This window comes from Oenanthe melanoleuca, chromosome 6, assembly GCF_029582105.1.
Source record: "Oenanthe melanoleuca isolate GR-GAL-2019-014 chromosome 6, OMel1.0, whole genome shotgun sequence".
In the NCBI taxonomy this organism is placed as follows: domain Eukaryota; kingdom Metazoa; phylum Chordata; class Aves; order Passeriformes; family Muscicapidae; genus Oenanthe; species Oenanthe melanoleuca.
In genome coordinates, this window is record NC_079340.1 from 16,655,962 (window position 1) to 16,669,120 (window position 13,159).

The window sequence follows — 13,159 nt, forward strand, 5'->3', positions numbered from 1 at the left end:
CGGTTCAGCTATCCCAGAGGGTGAGGCTGGCCGGGCGGCGGAGCAGGGCCGGGCTCCGCAGCCGAGGGCCGGAGCCGGTTCAGCTATCCCAGAGGGTGAGGCTGGCCGGGCGGCGGAGCAGGGCCGGGCTCCGCAGCCGAGGGCCGGAGCCGGTTCAGCTATCCCAGAGGGTGAGGCTGGCCGGGCCGGGCGGCGGGGCGGGGTTCCGGGGCCGGGCCGCGCAGGCGCAGCGCGGCGGGCGGGCGGCGCTCCGGGCTCCCCGCGGCCACCGTCGGAGCGCCGGGCTGCGGGAGCGAGCGGCGCGGGAGGCACGGCAGCCAGCCGGTAAGGGCAGCCCGCCCCCAGACCCGGCCCGGCCCGGCCCCGCCGCGCCCCTCGGACACCGAGCCGGGGCAGGGCCCGGGGCTGGCCCCGCCCTGGCCCCCAGCCCAGCGCTGCGGTGCTGCCCTGCCCGTCTCGCTGTCGGGACTCCGCTCCCAGGTCCCGCGGCCCCGTCCTTGCCCCGGGAGCTGCGGGCCCGCTCTCCCGTCTGTGCTCGGCCGGCGGGCTGGCGGCGGGCGGGGAGCTGCCGGGGGATCTCCGCTGTGTGACCTGGGCCGCGGAGAGGCCTCTGTCGTAGCCCAGAGCCCCGCCTGACACCCGGTGTCCGAGGTCAATGCTTCCCTCCTGGACCCTTGCTCTTTCTCACCATCCCACGGGGTAATGCTGTTGTGCAGACAAGCACACTTGAGACGTGTGTGTGTGTGCACTGCCATCTGAGCAGCGCTGTGCGATGGGCAACAGCTTCTGAAACTGCGCAGAGCACAAGAAGTTTCTTATATACCACTGGAGCTGTCATGGAGGAATGTGCTGAGCCCTGCCCTGCAACAACCCCACCTTGCACACACCAGTGATTAGCCGAGATTAGCTGAGTGTCTCTCTGCCTGCTCTAATCGGGGTTTATAATAAGCACATACGAGAACAGCCTGGCTATGGGGTGTTGGGGAGCTGCGGAAGGAGGGTGTCAGAACAGAGCAAATGGATGGGGCAGCACAGAGATCAACGCTGGGATGTGCAAACTGTAGGGACAGTTTGTGTCTTAACCATTGTGTCATAGCTAGGGGATGTTTTTCAGGTCTTTGGGTGTCTGCTTGTCACCCGGGTGACCTTGGACAAATCTTTTTTGTTCTGCCCAAGTTTCACTTTTAGCTAAGTGTGGGGAGGTCAGCCTGTCAGGTCCTTTGTGTGCAGTGCTGGATGTCCAGTATCAGTAGGAACTGTTCAGAGGGGAATGTTTGGGTATCCAGTTGCAGGAGGAGGACTGAGAAATTCAGTGGGAGGGGATTTCTGATTGACAGTATTTGGGTGGTGCAAGAGAGGGAAGGCCTCACTGGAGTGCTGTCTGGGATAATTATTATGACAGCTTTGAGGGTCAATTAGCTGATACAATAACCATGGTCTTATTATAACATACTGTGAAGCTGTAATTATTAAGGTTAGAAAAGGTGAGGAATTTTTGTCTCTGACAGCATTATTTGCATGGTCTAATGTAATTTGGGAATTTTCACTGTTTAGCTGCATGCTCTCCTCAGTGGTGAGGTGTGCTCTGACCTATCAGGTTTTCCTTTGCAGGCATCATTACCTTTTAAGGTCAGTATAGGAAGCCATGTCTGGGGAGAGCTGTGGGGAATTGATGCTTCTGTCCACTCCCTTTGGGGCTGAGATTCATTAATATATCAGATCTGTAATCGGATGGATGTCTGTAGAAGAAAGGTGAGGAATTGTCATGATTAATTAATTAGAAGTCCTGAGAAAAGCATGAGCTTTCTTTGAAGTCTTGGCTGCTATTTTGAGGGATTGACAGCAGATGGCAACCTCTCCCTAAAAATTCTATTGTGGAAGAGTTCAGTACTTGCAAATTTTTCTAAGGCAGCCAGAAGAGTTTGCTAAACTAGGACTTTTTGCTTTAAGGACTGTGAATCCTCTCCTGGATACAGATATACATAGTGTACAGAAGGATCACTTCTCTAAGGCTGAAATCAGGTTTCTTATTTTTCCCCTTTCAAACTCAGAGCTCACTGCCTTGAGGAGGAGGTGCTGCTGTATCTCTGCAGATCCTTGGCTGCAGTGGAGCTGAACTGCTTGGACATTCTTAAGAGATAGTGTGGTACTGTGATCTTTTAGCTTATGCACCCTCTGTGGCCTTCTCAAGTCGGTTGGGACCACTGCTGGTTTGCCTTTAGGGCCAGGGACACAGTGAACCTGTTCAATGCCTCTACAGCTGTTCTGTTGACATTGAGCCACTCGAAATGGAGTGTTGTTTGCTTTCCTCCATTTGGGTGGGTTACCATGACCAAGACATTTCACATTCTGCCCTGACTTAAGTTTGTGAAAAGAGAACAGTAATGATGCAGTAATTGACTTTCTTATGTAAAATGCTCTATTGACAAGAAAAGACAAACAATTGATCAATACTGTTCCACACAGGTTTTGCAGCTTATCTTTATTTGCGCATTAAATGTAAATTATTTCAGCCATGCAGTCAGTCCAGCACAGAGGTGAGGAGGGGGAGCTTGTACATTTACCCAACTGAGTTTGTGATAGTTGCACTGATTCCTTACCATTTAATTTCCTGTAAGGAAGAGGTCTCTTGGGGCCGTTGTTCACAGGGAAGTTGCCCGCCCAAGAGCCAAGGAGCAGTGAGGCCTGAGTGTACAGCCAGCTCCTACAACTGATAGATTGTAACTGGAGGGGGAAGAGGCAAGAAAAGGACTTGTAAGGAACATACCAGCTGTTCTGCTTCCCACGGTGGTGGAACCCGCTAGAGCATTGTGGAATGGACTGTTGCTAGAAGATTCACCTGACTTCTGGGGAAATTTTCACTCCCCTCTGCCAGTGAAGGGAGAAGACCTGGACAGGGTTTCTGAAGCAGTATGTGAGGCATGAGTAGGTGCTAGAACATCTTGAGAGTGTGTTGGACCCTCAATGGGTACCCCACAAAGTATGTACTGGAAGATTGGAAAGTGAGCTTTAGAGATTTGTTATGGTGATGAGGAGACAACCTTTCCACCTGCATTTGAAGGGGGCATGAAGAAATAGTTGCACTTTTTAAAATTGTACAGGAGTTCTGCTCAGATTCTTTTGGGCCTTAACTAAGTTGTGATAAGCTTAATGTGGGAATAGCAGTTGGCAGTTTGAGCTTCGGGAGATATAGCTGCAGACTAATGCTAAAAAGCATTAAATAGATTCTAGTCAATCAGCATATCCTAATAGTGCATGGGGGAGAGAGAGAGGGGATGGCCTTAACTTCTGACTGCTGAGGCAGAAGAAACCCTAAAAAAGGTGTAGAATTATTAGCTGGGAGGTCCAAGCCCAAGAAGTAATGCTGACCAAACTTTCCCTTGTGTGGACTCAGGAGGCCACAGTTTGTTATAAGCCCTGCATCTGAACAGAGGGCCACATGATGCAGGTTGTGGTTTACACAAACAGTGTCAAGTAACCAGGAGAGGTTAATCACAGCAAACTGACAAGATGCAGAGGGTTTTGCTGTACTGCCTGTGACAGTTTTACTTTATTCAGCATAATATCATCTGAGCATACAGTTCTGTTTAACTAGAGTTAAAAGACTGCAGGGCAGCCAAGCTCGAAAAGTTTAGGCACTGCTCATGAGAGTGACCCCGCTAGCCTATGAATATCCACACAGCATTTATGACGTTTAGAATTCCTGTTTGTGGTCAGGAGTGAGCACTGGGTACTTTCTCCTTAATAAGAACAGCTGCCTACTGTTGATATTTGATTTTCAATCAAACTAATCTCTCTCCAGAGGCATGGCGAAGTTTTGTTCCCATCTTACAGGTGTTACTCGATCTATCCTGAGTAAATAAAGAGTTGCTGTGAGTGCTGAGATTGAAATCCAGTAGTAGTGACTTGTGGATTACTTCTTCTCACCCTCTGCCATTTTCTGGCTCAAAGACAAAGTCAAATGATTTTTTTTTCCTTTCATTTTTCAGAGGAGCAAGAACAAAGTACATTAACTGAATTGGCATACAATAGCATTGCACTTTGTTTTCTGCTGCCACGTCACTTTTCTGCTTGGAATTTAGCCTGCCCTGAGATTCCTTCTGCTCTCTTTTTGCTTATGTATATACTGACATTCGCTTGTTTGCAAAGAGCATCTAGTGCTAGATCAAAATAAGTTCGTTTAAATTAATTTCTATAGCTGATTTAAGCCAGCCTGCAGTGAAGACTTGAGTATGTTAATTTAGATCCCTTTCTTTATTTTTTCTGAAACTCTCCTGTAATTGGGACGTATGAAAAAGAGAGCTATATATGAAAGAAAATGTGGGGTCAGACAGTGGGATTGGGGGGTGGAGTGTTAATGAATTCTTAAATATCCTGATTCATTCTAGTAAAACTGTATTTGCTGCCTCAGGAAGTGGAAATTAACTTCACTCTTTTGAGAGCAATGTGTTCTCATCATGTTTCTGATGTGAATATTTTCAGGTCAACTGTATGTGTCTGTTCTAAACTCTTTGTGAAATTTCTTTCACAGTCTGGAAAATGAAGCTGAAAGAAATTGAGCGAACAGCTGTGCAGGCATGGAGTCCGGCAAACAACCACCCTATTTACCTAGCAACAGGTGAGGTTCTTCATAATTTGTGACTATTTGAGTATGAATCACAGAAAAAATTTATGTAGAGTTGTATGGGTTTTAGTCAACACTTTCCATCTTGGTAGTCTCTGGAAAACTTACAAGCAATATACCAAAACCATTACTTTTATGTTTTTTTAAGGTAACTGGTAGAGAATTACTTCTATGCCCAACTTTGACATTTTAAACGTGAGTGATTTTTCAAAGGTTGAATACAGGATTTTTTTATTTATAATTAGGACTGTATGGACTCCAACACTTCTTGCTATTCTGGATTGCACATTTCCTGTGCCTGTGGGGGAATAAAAGTTAATACAAGTAATGTTCATTTAAGGTCACTTCTACTTGTCTTTTAGTCAAAATCATGTAGCTTGACAATCAAATACTGTAAACCTCTTCTCCCTAAAATTGCCTGTTTTGGTTAACATTCCATTTCCAGTACTTTTGAAAAACTTTAAATTTTATCTTGTTGATTTTATTAATTAATCACTATTCTTATTGTAATTTTATTTTCTGAAGCAAAAAGTGAGCCCATTGACTGAGTTGGCAGCAGGCAAGTTTGTCTGTGTGGAGCTGACAGCTCAGTGGTTTTGTTGGGTTTGCACAGTAAGGCTCTGGTAACTGGTGGCTTCTGTAAGAAGCTGCTAGAAGCTCCCTCTGTGTCCACTGGAGCCAATGCCTGGTGGCTTCCAGGTGGATCAGCACTGTCTGAGGCTGAGCCTGGCAGTGGGAGCACCTCTGGGATAGCACAGTTTATACGAGGGATGAAAAATGCCCTGTGTAACTGAAGCACAAGAGAGGAGTGAGAATATGTGAGAGAAACAATGCTGCAGTCACCAGGGTCCATGCAGAATGATGGGCTGGAGCCGCTTCAGGTGCCAGAGAAGAGCTTTCTCTGCAGCTTAGTGAGGCAGCCTGTCACCCCAACAGCCCATGGAGGTCCATGGTGGAACTGATACCCAGCTACAATCCACCCTGCTGCAGCAGGTGCATGCCAAAGGGTGCTGTGGAAAGCTGGAGCAGGCTCTTGGTAGGGCCTGTGGCCACATGGAGAGAGGACTCCATGCTGGAACAGGTTTGCTGGCAGGACTTGTCACCCTATGGGGGACTGAGGTTGGAGCAATCTGTTCTGAAAGACCACCCCATGGAGGGGACCCACGCTGGATCAGTTTGTGAAGAACTGCAGACTCTGGGAAAGATTTGCATTGGGGAAATTTGCAGTGAACAAGGCCAGAGTTTTGGTTGAACCAAAGGTCTTGGCTTCAGTTTGCTTTACATCAGAAGCTGTGTAGTTTCATAATTTGTACTGCTTTTAATAGTCCTGTGGGCGCTTTCCATGCTGTAAGCATCCCTGTGGTAACTGGGGGACAGTTTGCCTGGCAGTGTCCCACTAGGTAATGTTAAATCAACTTGTAACTTTTCTTCCCTAAGAATAAAGAGAAAGAAGGAAGCTACCAATCTGTGACTGCTAGGTGTCTGTGGGTTGTTGAGGCATGTTTAGTTGGTTACAGTTGAAGAACTTATGCTGTAGAGAAGATTTACAAAGTCTGATTTAGACATGTCATGATTGAGAAGCAGTATGCGGAAGTACTTGATGTCATAATTGTAGCTGGATTTCATGATGTCAGTACATTTGTGATTTAGAGAAGAACTTAATATCAAAAGCCACAGTTGCTTGGAGGAGGGTGCATGAGTTGCACCTATCCCAAGAAAGAAAGTTATCTGTGTAAGAGACTAGAATTTCTTGAAGAACTTTTAATTTCTTTCAAAGTCTTTGTTGTAATTGTTGATTCCTTTCTCTGAGGTGTTCAGATGTCCTCTTTTGAACTGTTACAACACCAAGGTTGTGTTGACTATGAAGAATAGGTTTTCAGTGCCTTACTCATTTTGCATCTTGTGCTTTTGATAAAAATGCCCACTTGTGTCGCCCTTGTACTTCTGCTAGGAACATCTGCCCAACAACTGGATGCATCCTTCAGTACAAATGCCAACTTGGAAATATTTGAGGTTGACTTCAGGGATCCCTCCCTGGACATGAAGCAGAAAGGAGCACTTCCTGCCTCAAACAGGTACTAGAAGCTCATACTGATGTATCAATCAGTGAAACTGAAAGGGTTTTCTGGTACAAGAAAGGAGAGGAGGAGATAATGTTTACAGCATATAAAGTGATCTTTTGAATCAATTGACCTCTCTTCAAAATTGGAACATTTTTGTTGATACAGATCATATTGGGTACAAAAGTAGAGCAGTCAGACTATTAGAGAAATCTGAAACAACTTGTATGGTAGTCAGTCAGTAGAGACATTTTGTATAATGCTGGGGCTAACAATTTGCACTGAAGTGACCATATAGAGTGTGAAACTTAATTTTCAGCTTGTTTTAAAACCAGGTGATTTCTTAGGCTCATCAGTGTGGGTGACATCTGTATCCAGTGTAAAACACAGCCTGGATTTCTAACTAGTGGATTTTAAAGAGTGTGAACATATTTTTCAGATAACAGCTGTGAAAATGAAGGCATGTAGATCTCTTAATTAATTTTCAATAAAGTGTAGGCTAGAGGATTTCACCCAAAAAATCCCATGTGAGGTCCTTAAAGTTTTAAACAAACAACAAAACAGCCCAAAAAATAGAGACAAGCTCTTCCTTTTTAAATTCCCTTGAAAAGTCATGGGAAGGAAGCTTATTTCTTTTTTTGCATGCAAGAGCCACAGTCCTCTTAAAAATGATTGTTTAAAGTGCAGATTGATGGATCTGTTTGATAGGTTGAAAAGTGGATGTGAGTTTTGGTAATAAAGGGTGTCTTGATTTCCACCAAACATCATGGCCTATGTCAGCCTTATTTTCTTTTTTCAGGTTTCATAAGCTGATCTGGGGGAGCTTTGGAAATGGGTCTGCAGAGCCCTCTGGAGTGCTGATTGGTGGGGGGGATAATGGAGTGCTGACAATGTACAGTGTGCAGCGCATCTTGGCTTCCAAGGGTGACCCTGTCATTGCCCAGACTGAGAAGCATTCAGGTCCTGTTCGAGCCCTTGACTTCAACCCTTTTCAGGTGTGTAACATTAACATACCAAAGGAAAGATAATCTTCCTTTGTGTTTAGATTTATACAGTGAAGGGACAAATTTTAACTTAAGAGGTGCAGTAGTTGTGACACAAGGCTAGTTTGAGACTCATATTTGGGTTCTCTTACAGGTGACCTTGGTCAAATCACTTACCTCTCTATAAAAACATGTCTTAATATAAAAACATGTAATATTGTTACCATGTCAAACTACTGTCCTTTCGAAATTAGAACTACTTTTTTTTTTTTATTTGTTCAGTTGGTGTTTAATTCAGTGGGGCTCTAATCACATTTGAAAGGACTGCAACATAAATGAGGAGTAAACAGAATATGGTTCTTGTGGTAGCACAAAGGCAAATGGAAAATTGTCTGCAGTCAGTTGTGAGAAACTTGCATCCTCTTGGAAGAAATGTCCTTGGCACCAGGATGCAGGGCAAAGGCTCAGCTGGCCAGAGATGGTGGCATCCAGGCCTGTGGCAGAATTTCATTATGATTAACAGCAACCACCTGCCAAAAACAGACAAATTTTAAATGTATCTGTACTATGCCACAGTGGATGGCATGCAGGCCAGAGATGTGGCTGGTTTATAATTCAGTCAGTATCTTTATGGATGCCAGTGGCTATGAAATACAGCTCTCACCTCACTTTATTTTTGGGGTTTTTGTTTCCAGTTATTTTTAAGAAATCTGTAAGCAGGAATCTCAGCTGAGCTTTTCCTCTTTTTTTTTTTTTTTTTTTTTTTTTTTTTTTTTTTTTTTTTTTTCCTCTCTACAGAATAATCTCTTGGCTTCAGGAGCCAATGATTCTGAAATTTTCATCTGGGACTTGAATAATTTCAGTGTGCCTATGACTCCAGGGACTAAATCACAGGTAAATGAGTTTTCCTGTGGGCAATAATCCTGCAGTTTTGTATCTCAGTAGGCAAGACAAAAAGATGTGTGTGGAGACATCCTAGCCTAGTCAGTCTGTGAAAGGGGAATGACTTTGAAGTCTGTCAGGAGAGAGATGAATCAGAAGAGACTGATTTGTTTCATTCTTGGAGGTGGAAGAAGTGTTGTAAAGGGAGGGGAGATAGACTGGCAGGCTCTGGAAGGATGCACTTTGCATGGATTGGTAAGCTCTTTGTGGATTTGAATCAAGTAACTGACCAGTTTATCTTGTGATCCAGCTGGGGCATGTGTGATGGATTAAGAAGGTTTATTGGACCTTCTCTGAGGAATGAATTTATTTCAGGCTTCAGCTGAGGCTTTTCATATCTCATGAAAGTCATATCCCTAGCAGAGCCAGTGATCCATTAAATGCATCTTGGCTATTGCTCCCAGATAATGTTTCCCAAGTTTTAAGAGGAAGAAGTTTCTGATCTTCTGATGCTTATTATATTATTCAGGGCAATCAACTCCTGGAAGTAGAGAATTCATAGTAAACTTCAGTAAAAGCAGGCCAGGTTTTTCCTGCAGTAAGTCTCCTGTTTGTTTCCTTGCCTATATCCTGCATTGCAGCAGATACAATAACAGCAATTAGCCATGAATACTTAATTGTTTTCCATCTCACTGCACTCCTGAAATGTTGCACAAGGTCATCTTTCCATTTAAGTTCATCTGAGAATTTGGAGGAGAAACATATATATGTGCTCAGCTGCAGTTCTCTCTGGAGTGATTTATAACACATTTGGCCAATCTAGAATCTAGTGCCTGCTCCTCAAATGCAAAAATACTTTTCCGGGTGACATTCCTCCATAAAATTTTACTGTCTGCTGTACTCTGAGTAAAGGGCTTTCCCTAGTCTTTCTGTTAGTGCTACTGGTATTTCTACTTAGTTGATCAGCAGTTGAAGAGAGGATGTATCATCAAATCCCTAATCCCTCAGTTAAACTATTGACAGACTCCTGTGGTTTGTGTTCCCTCAGCTTGGTAATAATGGATGTGTGGCCTTTCCTGTCTTGGCAGCCTCATGAAGACATCAGTGTGGTGTCCTGGAATCGGCAGGTGCAGCACATCCTGTCCTCTGCTCACCCCAGTGGCAAGGCTGTGGTTTGGGACCTCAGGAAGAACGAGCCCATCATCAAAGTCAGTGACCACAGCAACAGAGTGAGTGGAGAAAAGGCTGTGTTTCTAAGTAGCTTTCAGCATGCCACATTTGACTACAGAGCAGTGGCACAGACTCTTGGGACAAGTGGTTTTATTCTAGGAGCTGTTGGAATTAATTCTCTTGGGGGCGTAGCATCAAAGCACCTCTTTTTATTCTTTCCTGAATGAAATGGGGAAACAGGACCCCTTACTATTCTTACAATTCATGCACCCTTGCATTCAGTTTCTGTGTTCACAACTCATTTATGAGAAGTCTCCCAACTTCCTTCCTAGGTCAGCTTTGAACTTGGACTTCTATATGGTTAGTGGGTTTTTTTTTTTTGCTGTGAAGAGAAATACTTGCTGCCTGGAGTAAGACATTACTAGACTTGGTTTATGTCAAGCGTTCTAGGCGAGTTCAGTGCAGAATGACATGGCTTTGGCCCATTTGTGCTACTGCCAGCTTGCTTTGCTGAATTTTCAGCCTGTGCTATTTTTGTCCCTAGATGCATTGCTCTGGAATGGCCTGGCATCCAGAAGTTGCAACCCAGCTAGTCCTTTCCTCTGAGGATGATCGTTTGCCAGTGATCCAAATATGGGACTTACGCTTTGCTACCTCTCCTCTTAGCCAGCTGGAAGGGCACACGAGGTGAGGACTTGCATGTTGTGTTGCATCTTTTCAAGGCAGACACCTGGGAGACTGGACTTTGGGGAGCTATGATTTTCTCCTGGGTCTGCTTTCTTTCCTAGATGAATCTGGTTGAAGATGAGAACTAGCATTTCTGAGCCAAGGTGCTGGTGCATGGTGCTTTCTTAGTGACTGGGTGGCAGAATGGACTGTACAGCAAATATGACTGATTTCTTTCTGATGTATTTTAGGGGAGTTCTTGCTGTTTCTTGGTGCCAGGCTGACCCTGAGCTGCTGTTGAGTAGTGCCAAAGACAACCGGATCTTGTGCTGGAACCCAAGTATGGGGGAGGTATGTAACCACAACTATCAGTACCCATGGTCTGCTTTACATTGTGTGCTTTGCTCTGTCTGTGTCTTTCCCTGTATGCTTGTGGAGTGTCAATGTAATTCCCTCAAGCATGGACCAAAGAATATTTGTAAGAGAGGGTCACTGAGAAGGGAACAATGTAGTTAAACAATGTGTGTAAACTTTATTTATATTAAAATGGATTCACATGTATGTGCTTATCTAATCATGTATTTCAGAATTACCATATTTGGTATGTTATGTTATCACCTAAATTAAAGTGGGGCTGTTTAAATTTTTTTATGCACACCCATTCATTCAATGCTGAGGTCCTGGATAAAACTGAACTTTGGACAATGAAGTTGATCTTGATGATAGCATGGGGAAAGTGCTCTGACAATACTGACCAAAGTCCAGATAGGAGCCCCAGGCTAGATTAATTTCGTGGGACAATATCACTCAGCTGACCACTTTTGCCTTTTAGGCAAGGAAAAAAATGAATCAGGTTTCCTAAAATGTGTGAAATGCTGCTTTTGTAGTTTGAAGGGATTTGATGTTCATTTTGTCTAGCTCTCTAGTGGTTAGAAGACAATCAGACTCTGAAACATTCCAATGTCTAATTTTTACAAAAATATTTTCACTGTCTTTTAGTGGAAAGCTTAGAAAAAATTAGTATGGCTGACTTATCTTTATGCATGCTGCTGTAGATTTGCAGAGTCCACGTTTAAACTAAATTGACTTAAATTTAAATTCAATTGCAAATTTAAGTTGACTTGGTACCAATGAACAGTGAACTTTCAGGTGAAAAAGTTAGCAAGCTTTTCAGTATTAAGGATTAATACAGCTATACAGAATGGCTGATCTTGTTGGGGGATGTTTGATTTCTTGAGATTTGCTTGTTAGTTTTTCTATTTGGCAATCTTAATATAATTTTAATTATATTTTAATAATTTTAATTATTAATTTTATTTAATTTTCATTATTATAATTTTAATATAAGCAAATTATATAAATTTGCTTCTACCTGGAACAGAAAATACAGATCATGTTCCCACAGAAAAGGAAGCTGTGGTTGTCTGTGCATTGTTCCTGTAAACCATAAAGGAAATATATTCATTTTACGAATGGGAGGTTTAAAGTCAAGGCTGTGTTAGTGAGTTGCCCAACATCAGGCAGGAAATCTGTGACTGGGCCATGAATTGAACTTTGGCTTTTTGAGTGCTGAACCATAAACTTGTTGGCTGCAATATCCTTCATAGTTCATGTGCAGCTATTACATTCCTCTCTTGTTCTATTTTTTTTTCTTTAGGCTCTTTATTTTCCTTGTCACATGTGTTACTCCACCCTATTCTTTCTGTTTATGTGATCTTGCTTATAAAACACTCTTGCCTCTTGACTTTTGGTTTTAGTGTGTTGTTTTCTGGTGTCCCTCCCTTGGTTAACAGCAAATGTGACAATGCTATAGTACTCTGATACTATAGTACTTAGTACAGTAGAAAGCAGAGCAAAAGTAACTGATCACTTTAGGATTTTGTTCTACAGTCAGAATCAGTGTAATATGAGCTTTCTGTGATTTTCAGCTGTTTTGACTCAAGGTGCTATAAGTTGGTTGCAAATGCATGCTTCAAGAAGAAAAAATAAGAGATTTGTATGCAATGGTGACATGTAAATAAAATGACATGTTTGCTGTGGGTGAGTAATTTGGGGCAAGCAGGAGGTTGTTTGTGTTGTGCTTCTGCCCTCTCTCTTTCTGTGACAGGTGGTGTATGAGTTGCCCATTCGGAGTCAGTGGTGCTTTGATGTCCAGTGGTGTCCTAGGAATCCTTCAGTCTTCTCTGCTGCTACTTTTGATGGGTGGATCAACATTTATTCTGTTATGGGTGGGAACTTAGAAGCTCAGCAGAAGACACAGGCTGACAAGGTAAAGTTGTGTGACCATGTTAGACCGAGACAGACCAGCCATTTCTCTCGTGACTACTCAGAGAGGTGGAAGCACACCTGTGTAACAGGGTCCCTTTTAAGCAATGCAATCTGTCCCACACACCAGGACCTAAGGCTCTATGGTGTGGGAACCAGAATCTACCTGTGTGGGGGCTTAATAATCCCATGAGATCCCAAAGGGAGACCACATTGCCTCTGACAAGGTGTGTAAAGAGAACCAAGAGCAAGTGCAGTTGTGATGTTAAGATACGTTTTATTGTTATTACTGTTAGACTAAAAGTAGCACACAAGCTTTTCTTGTCATTAGGTTAACATTAAATACATTAATACTAATTAATAGGATATGTTATTCTTCATTAGTTTAGAATGTAATTTTATAAAGTGGCTTATAAACCACTATTAGCAATTTTCTTCAAGTCTTTTGACTACAACTTGGAGCACGTTAATATTTTTGATACTGAAAATACTGAGCAAACTCTGAACAG

General features: G+C 43.3%; 1 protein-coding gene across 2 annotated transcripts in view; it reads left to right on the plus strand.

The window, feature by feature from the left end:
* Positions 1 to 242: 242 nt before the first annotated feature.
* SEC31B (SEC31 homolog B, COPII coat complex component) overlaps positions 243 to 13,159 on the plus strand; it is a 34,725-nt gene continuing 21,808 nt past the window's right edge. Inside the window, exons 1-9 of one of the 2 annotated variants that reach the window (XM_056494838.1) lie at positions 243 to 324; positions 4,530 to 4,618; positions 6,576 to 6,699; positions 7,484 to 7,679; positions 8,466 to 8,561; positions 9,638 to 9,778; positions 10,264 to 10,406; positions 10,637 to 10,736; positions 12,493 to 12,654. In XM_056494838.1, coding sequence (XP_056350813.1) covers positions 4,540 to 4,618; positions 6,576 to 6,699; positions 7,484 to 7,679; positions 8,466 to 8,561; positions 9,638 to 9,778; positions 10,264 to 10,406; positions 10,637 to 10,736; positions 12,493 to 12,654 — 1,041 coding nt within the window. In that variant the 5' untranslated portion in view covers positions 243 to 324; positions 4,530 to 4,539. Of the gene's footprint in view, positions 325 to 4,098; positions 4,231 to 4,529; positions 4,619 to 6,575; positions 6,700 to 7,483; positions 7,680 to 8,465; positions 8,562 to 9,637; positions 9,779 to 10,263; positions 10,407 to 10,636; positions 10,737 to 12,492; positions 12,655 to 13,159 lie in introns of those variants that run through there. The other variant, XM_056494837.1, reaches the window with a different exon arrangement.